Source organism: Haliotis rufescens, unplaced genomic scaffold (assembly GCF_023055435.1).
Source record: "Haliotis rufescens isolate VD_foot unplaced genomic scaffold, xgHalRufe1.0.p SCAF_19, whole genome shotgun sequence".
Classification (NCBI taxonomy): Eukaryota; Metazoa; Mollusca; class Gastropoda; order Lepetellida; family Haliotidae; genus Haliotis; species Haliotis rufescens.
The window spans coordinates 18,717,233-18,725,617 of record NW_025963879.1 but is presented as its reverse complement, the minus strand read 5'-3'; the positions used below and the strand labels follow the sequence as shown (position 1 = coordinate 18,725,617).

The window sequence follows — 8,385 nt, the reverse complement described above, 5'->3', positions numbered from 1 at the left end:
TAGACTCGGTGACGGTGAAGACGTGAACGTTTGGATATACGGGTTGATAGACTCGGTGACGGTGACGACATGTACGTTTGGAGATACGGGTGGATAGACTCGGTGACGGGGAAGACGTGTACGTTTGGATATACGGGTGGATAGACTCGGTGACTGTTTAGAATGTACGCTTGGATATACGGGTGGATAGACTCGGTGACGGTGAAGACGTGTACGTTTGGATATACGGGTGGATAGACTCGGTGACGGTGACGACATATACGTTTGGATCTACGGATTGATAGACTAGGTGGCGGTTTAGAATGTACGTTTGGATATACGGGTGGATAGACTCGGTGACGGTGAAGACGTATACGTTTGGATATATGGGTGGATAGACTCGGTGACGGTTTAGAATGTACGTTTGGATATACGGGTGGACAGACTCTGTGGCGGTGAAGACATGTACGTTTGGATATACGGGTGGACAGACTCGGTGACGGCGAAGACGTGTACGTTTGGATATACGGGTGGATAGACTCGGTGACGGTGAAGACATGTACCTTTGGATATACGGATGTACAGACTCGGTGACGGTGAATACGTGTACGTTTAGATATACGGGTGGATAGACTCGGTGACGGCGAAGACGTGTACGTTTGGATATATGGGTGGACAGACTCGGTGACGGTGAAGACATGTACGTTTGGATATACGGGTGGGTAGACTCGGTAACGATGAAGACATGTACGTTTGGATATACGGGTGGATAGACTCGGTGACGGTGAAGACGTGTACGTTTGGATATACGGGTGGACAGACCCGGTAACGGGAAAGACATGTACTTTTGGATATGCAGGTGGATAGACTCGGTGACGGTGAAGACGTGTACGTTTTGATATACGGGTTGATAGACTCGGTGACGGTGAAGACGTGTACGTTTGGATATACGGGTTGATAGACTCGGTGACGGTGACGGTGAAGACGTGTACGTTTGGATATACGGGTTGATAGACTCGGTGACGGTGAAGACGTGTACGTTTGGATATACGGGTTGATAGACTCGGTGACCGTGAAGAAATTTACATTTAGATATACGGGTGGATAGACTCGGTGACGGTAAAGACATGTACGTTTAGATATACGGGTGGATAGACCCGGTGGCGGTAAAGACATTAGTCTGTCTCACAGTCACTCAACCATAATAGTTTTCCTTTCACCCAGTCCTTACAGTAATACTATAGCTCTATATGAAGCAAATCTTGATTGTCCACAGGTCTGGTTGGACCTAATGACGGACAAAAACAATGTCCCTTTCCACATGCGGATGGATGGACTTGGTGCATGGATTGCTGAAGACCAATTCTAACCCGGAATCTTCACGGGACCTGATGGACTTTGTAACAGGGCTGGACATTCTCGCGTAGATCTAGTATTAATTACAATAACTGCACACTGATTGGTGTGAGTTCATCTCTTCCATTCTATTTGGACGAGGAAGAATACCCTCATTACCTTGACGTTATGTATGTTAATTACTGTACATCTATTTCGACCAAAGGCAGGGCCGTTGTTGATTATGTGTTTGTACCCTACGAACAGCTGTGTCATGTTGTTGATTTAAAGTTCATAAAATGTCAGATGTTGTAAATATGACACAACAATATGGGAGCTCGAGTCAAACAATCCCGGGCGGTCGGGTAGCCTAGTGGTTAAAGCGTTAGCTCGTCACGTCGACGACCCGGGTTCGATTCCCGACATGGGTACAATGTGTGAAGCCCATTTCTGATGTCTCCCGCCGTGATATTGCTGGAATATTGCTAAAAGCGGCGTTAAACCATACTCACTTACTCACTCTTTATAAGAAACAAAAATACGTTTTTATACTGATACTACTAACGATTTTCTAGAAAATTAGGGGTATACAAATGCCAAAAAAATAGTTTTAAAACAATACCCGAATCATTCCTGAATGACGAACGGTCACTTCAACTTGTCTTGGAAGCTATTGACAGGTTAGAAAATGATCTTTATGAGGAAAATAATGCCAATGCTGCATATAGTGCATTCCATAGTTTTATTATTGATGAAATGGAAACTAAAATAAACAAGGTAAAAACAAAAAGTAATACAAATAATAAAAAGAGCAGATCTGAACCATATTGGAACAATGGAATTAGTTTGTAAGCGTGGAAAGGGGTGGTTGAAAAATAAAACTGTTTTAACTAAACGACATTTACGTGCTATTTATAGAGAGTGCAGGAAAGACTTTGACAAAATGAACCGAAGGGCAAAACGTACATATTCTCTTGAAGAGCAAAATAGACTTGATACGTGATATTAAGAGCATAAAGGGATAGATTTTTGGAAATCTATTGGGAAGTTAGGTCTGGCCAATGATAGAAAGCAAAGAATTCCCTGTGAAGTATAGATGATAAAGACAATGATTTTTATGATAACAATGTTGTTCTTGATAAATGGAAAGATGCTTACCATCGCTTATATAACTCCCCACAAGATTCACAAAGTGAAGTTTTACTTTTATGAAAGATCGTTACCCTATGACCAACAGAAATATAGATATGTCTGCCTTAAATAAACCGGTCGACAGGTTGCAAGTCGTTGTAAATGCTAAACGTGGTAAGGCATGTGGCCTTGATGGTATACCCTCTGAGGTGCTTAGAAATGTTGACTAACTGTAGAATCATCAACTATTGTTTTAATAACGGAGCAGTGCCCTCCAAGTGGAATGAAGGTATTGTTAACCCCATACCTAAATCTGGTATGACTGATCCCCTTAACCCACTTGAACATCGGGGCATAACCCTTATATCAATTCCAGGCAAGATTATGCAGATGTTCTTAACACTTGGAGAAAATGACATTTTAGTCGATGAACAGAATAGTTTCCGTTCTAACAGAGATTGTATTGATCATCTTTACGTTTTATCGTCTTTAATTCAGACAAGAAAAGCAAAAAAGAATTCCACTTTTGTTTTCTTTGTTGATTTTAATCGATAATGCCTGTGGTTTAAATTGTTCCAACTTGATATAAAAGGCAAAATATTAGATGCCGTCCAGTCTCTCTATGACAATGTTAACTGTGTTGTTAAATTCAATGAACATTTTACTGATGCTTTCCCAGTGATATCTGGTGTAACACAGGGGCGCAGGTTATCCCCAACGTTATTTGCTGTTTATATAAACGACTTAGCCCATTGTATTAATAACTTCAACAGTGGTGTTCAGCTTGATGATGTAATGATATCAATTTTGTTATATGCAGATGATATAGGGCTTAGAGCGCCTGACGAAACGTCTTTGCAGACAATGTTGAATGTTTTAGATGTGTAGTGCAAACATTGGAAATTAACGGTAAATGCAAGTAAAACAAGTATTTGTCACAGAGTGACGAAATATCCCCCGCCTGTACACCATACTACCAAATATGAAGACAATCCAGCGATTAGTTCTTGAGATATTGTGGCAACACCGTTTTCCAACTCCAAAAACAGATTTGCCTGCTGTGACCTTGAAAATGGGGTCAAGGTCACCAAATCTGACAGGTGTATGCGGTGTCTGTATATACACTATAGTTCCAAATATGAAGACAATCCAGCGATTAGTTCTTGAGATATCGCGGCAACACCGTTTTCTAACTCCAAAAGCAGATTTGCCTGCTGTGACCTTGACAATGGGGTCAAGGTCACCAAAACCGACTGGTGTCTGCGGTGTCTGTATATACACCATAGTTCCAAATATGAAGACAATCCAGTGTTTAGTTCTTGAGATATCGCGGCAACACCGTTTTCCAACTCCAAAAGCAGATTTGCCTGCTGTGACCTTTAAAATGGGATCAAGGTCACCAAAACCGACTGGTGTCTGCGGAGTCTGTATATACACCATAGTTCCAAATATGAAGACAATCCAGTGTTTAGTTCTTGAGATATCGCGGCAACACCGTTTTCCAACTCTAAAAGCAGATTTGTCTGCTGTGACCTTGAAAATGGGATCAAGGTCACCAAAACCGACTGGTGTCTGCGGAGTCTGTATATACACCATAGTTACAAATATGAAGACAATCCAGTGTTTAGTTCTTGAGATATCGCGGCAACACCGTTTTCCAACTCTAAAAGCAGATTTGTCTGCTGTGACCTTGAAAATGGGATCAAGGTCACCAAAACCGACTGGTGTCTGCGGAGTCTGTATATACACCATAGTTCCAAATATGAAGACAATCCAGTGTTTAGTTCTTGAGATATCGCGGCAACACCGTTTTCCAACTCCAAAAGCAGATATGCCTGCTGTGACCTTGAAAATGGGGTCAAGGTCACCAAAACCGACTGGTGTCTGCGGAGTCTGTATATACACCATAGTTCCAAATATGAAGACAATCCAGTGTTTAGTTCTTGAGATATCGCGGCAACAAACAGGTGGGACGTACGGACGGACGTACGGTCGTACGGACAGACGGACGTACGGACGGACGGACGGACGTACGGACGGTCGTGAATACTATATCCCCCGCTTCGCGCTTTCGCGCGGCGGGGGATAACAAACATTGTACATTTTAGATGTCCTTCAGTGACGAAATCTAATTTTGTTTTCAAATGTAATGGTAATACCATGGAGTATGTAGAGTGTTATAGATACCTCGGTATTTGGTTCAACGAACATCTTGATAGAATTATGAAGAAATCTGTCAGAGAACAATAAATCTGCCAGTAGAGCACTGTCCTCTTTATTTTCTAATTTGGAGGCTGCTGGCGGCATGTCATATGATGTGTTCAAAAGGCTGTATGAAACTTTGGTTCAACCAGTTATGCTGTACGGCTCCGGTTTATGGGGCATTAACACACACAGAGAAATCTATAAATTGCAGAACAAAGCATGTCGCTTCTTTCTTGGAGTTGTTAAGAGAGCACCTAACCTGGCTGTTAACGCTGATATAAAATTGGCCAACTGTTATTACTGTCGCGAATGTTTTTAAGCACATTACATTACATTAAGTACATTAAGTTTTCAAGTGCAAATACTTGTAAAGTAAGCCAAACTTGTAAACATATGTTTAACAAGTCGAAACAATTTAAAACATCCTGGAGAAGCAAAGTTGAAAAATTGCCTGTAAGTTCAATGTAGACAAAGTCCTGTTATCTTCCATCCCTAAAAAGGCAAAAATACAAACATGCATTGATATTCTCACGCAAGATGATAAACAGAAATGACATTTGGGATGATAGAAATACCATAAATGGTAATAAGTTAAGAACATACAGGCTTTTGAAATCAGACTTGACTGTTGAGACTTATGTTTTTAAGCTTAGATATAAGGCCGTGTTTAGCTATGTTGCGATGTGGAAGTTTACCCCTTGCTACAGAAACTAGACGCTATTCTAGACCACCAACCCTATGTGATAGAATCTGTAAATACTGTTTTAATACTTTAAATATCCGCACTGTTGAAGGTGAAAAGCACTTTCTTATATGTTGTCCTTTTTATGAAAATTTAAGATATGAATTATTTTGTGAAGCTTCAAATGTATCCCAGATCTAGAGTTTTTATACCCTTGATGGTATGCATAAGTTATGTTTTATTGAAATCGGACGACTTACAGTGTTGTTTATCTAAGACCGTCATAGTAATGTATAAACGATTATTATCTTTTATGTGAATTGTTGTTAACAATTCTTATATTTAGTGCTGAAATTGTTATATGTTTTCATCGTGTCTCATGAGCCCTATGGCTGGGCGTTACATATTTTAATTATGTATTGAGTTTGTATGTAATTAATTTGTAACATTGTGACACGCAAATAAACTCTCTCTCTCTCTCTCTCTCTCTCTCTCTCTCTCTCTCTCTCTCTCTCTCTCTCTCTCTCTCGCTCGCTCTCTCACTCGCTCTCGCTCTCTTTCTCTCTCTCTCTCTCTCTCTCTCTCTCTCTCTCTCTCTCTCTCTCTCTCTCTCTCTCTCTCTGTATCCAAAAAATTAGATCAGATTTTTCGTGTCGGTCGATATATGTTTTACACTTCATTCAGCGTACCTGCGCACACGTGGGGATTCCCCAACAACCCGTGTTGCTTGTCGTACAAGGCGGCTGAATGAATCGGGTGGTCAGGCTCGGTGACTTGGTTAATTTTGTGTCATCGTATCCCGACTGCGTGATGCGTTGCTCATAGTATCAATCACTGGTTTATCTGGTCCCACTCGATTATACATACAAACTGTTAAACATAACATACGTACCTGTGTCAAACAGGTGAACTGCCATAAAAAGCGCCACTAGAAAGGGAAAAAATGGCATATACTTGTAAACCTATTCATTGGGATCGCTATTAAGTAAGAGACTTCTTTCTATAGGCATTAAATCCTATTGTGAGGTTTTACTTTCCAGTCGGGTTAAATCTCATAAACAGGGACGTTATAATGTCCCAGGGATTTTATATAATGTCCTGGGTATTTTATAAATATAACTTCCGTTCAGATTGTAACATGTAATTAAATGTAAAATCAAATGACAAATGTTTTCTTTATATTCCCGAGGATCGGACTCGCAACTTTCATATCTGTAGCCCAGTGGGTGTACCACGAGGCCAATGAGGTGCTGATAAGCCTCGCTGTTTTTTAGAATGTCTTTTTCAAGATCCGTACGCCAGCAACAGATATTTTACGTCACTTCACGATATGGGAACTTGATATGGGAGGAAAGAGTGAGTTGGGTTTAACTCCGCTTTTCACAGTATTACAGTACATGGCGTGTCAGCTTAATGTGGGAGGAAGGCCCGATGTGATGAAGGTTTCAGACGTTTGCCACTTCGGTGAAACCCACAAGCACGGTAGTAGTACTGACAAGGGACGCAACTCCGCACAGCGAATTGCGGCGCTTTAGACGGTTTGGCTTCCCGTGAACCGTAAGGAAAGACAACGGCAACGCAAACGCTCCAACAAATTTTCCCCAGCATCCACCCGCTCCCACATGTATTCCCCAGCATCCACCCGCTCCCACATACATTCCCCAGCCCCACCCGCTCCCACATATATTCCCCAGCATCCACCCGCTCCCACGTGTATCCCCCAGCATCCACCCGCTCCCACATGTATTCCCCAGCATCCACCCGCTCCCACATATATTCCCCAGCATCCACCCGCTCCCACATCTATTCGCAAGCATCCACCCGCTCCCACATATATTCCCCAGCCCCCACCCGCTCCCACATATATTCCCCAGCATCCACCTGCTCCCGCATATATTCCCCAGCCCCCACCCGCTCCCACATATATTCCCCAGCATCCACCCGCTCCCACATCTATTCCCAAGCATCCACCCGCTCCCGCATACATTCCCCAGCCCCCACCCGCTCCCACATATATTCCCCAGCATCCACCTGCTCCCGCATACATTCCCCAGCCCCCACCCGCTCCCACATATATTCCCCAGCCCCCACCCGCTCCCACATATATTCCCCAGCATCCACCCGCTCCCACATCTATTCCCAAGCATCCACCCGCTCCCGCATACATTCCCCAGCCCCCACCCGCTCCCACATATATTCCCCAGCATCCACCTGCTCCCGCATACATTCCCCAGCCCCCACCCGCTCCCACATATATTCCCCAGCACCCACCCGCTCCCACATATTTTCACTAGCTGCCCCCTTTCCTATATATATTCCCCACCCCCCACCCATAAGTCCAATACAGGAATCAAATGATGTGAGTACACACAATGCATCTATGATTTCTAGACAAGTGTGTTTAAAGCCGTGCAATACCTTTCCTCGCCTTTGACTTTTCACTGTTTCATAAGTGCCTAATTTGGGACACATGTTTTAAATGTGTGTGGTGTTCAGTCTGAATCAACCAGAAACAGTTCTTTATATGCAAACTGACGCCAACGCATAAGATAAGGCATCAACTGTGAGAGGTCAGAACGAGGGCTGCCGGTATCCAAAATATATGTCATACAAATGTCCAACTGAGATTATATTATCGCAAAGTTTAATCCGTGTCTCGGTATTGACAGAATAATCTACATGACGAGGTTGGCTAGCTTCAAACATATGGAGCCCAGGAGAAACGCAACTTCCTTCCCGGTTGAAAGTGAACGCTTCGATCAATACCGCTACGACCAATCAAGAATGCTATTGGGTATGTATATATATTTCTTAAATGTGTAATAAAACCGACAAGGGGGGACTACATCTACGTGCCTGAGAGAATTGGGTTTTACGCCGCTTTTAGCAATATTCCAAGAATATCACGGCGGGGACAACAGAAATTGGCTTTACACATTACCCATCTGGGGAATCGAAGCCGGGCTATCGACGTAGCGAGGAAAGGCTATATAACCACTTGGCTACCCTACCGCTATCGCATGTTATATAACTAAGAAGAGTTAGTATAGGCT

At 42.8% G+C, this 8,385-nt stretch overlaps 1 protein-coding gene across 1 annotated transcript; it reads left to right on the top strand.

The window, feature by feature from the left end:
* The first annotated feature begins 6,954 nt into the window (after window positions 1-6,954).
* Window positions 6,955-7,626, top strand: LOC125381614 (extensin-like). The gene has a single exon (XM_048398699.1). It carries the CDS (start codon window positions 6,955-6,957, stop codon window positions 7,624-7,626), a length of 672 nt encoding a protein of 223 aa, XP_048254656.1.
* The last annotated feature ends 759 nt before the right edge of the window (window positions 7,627-8,385 follow it).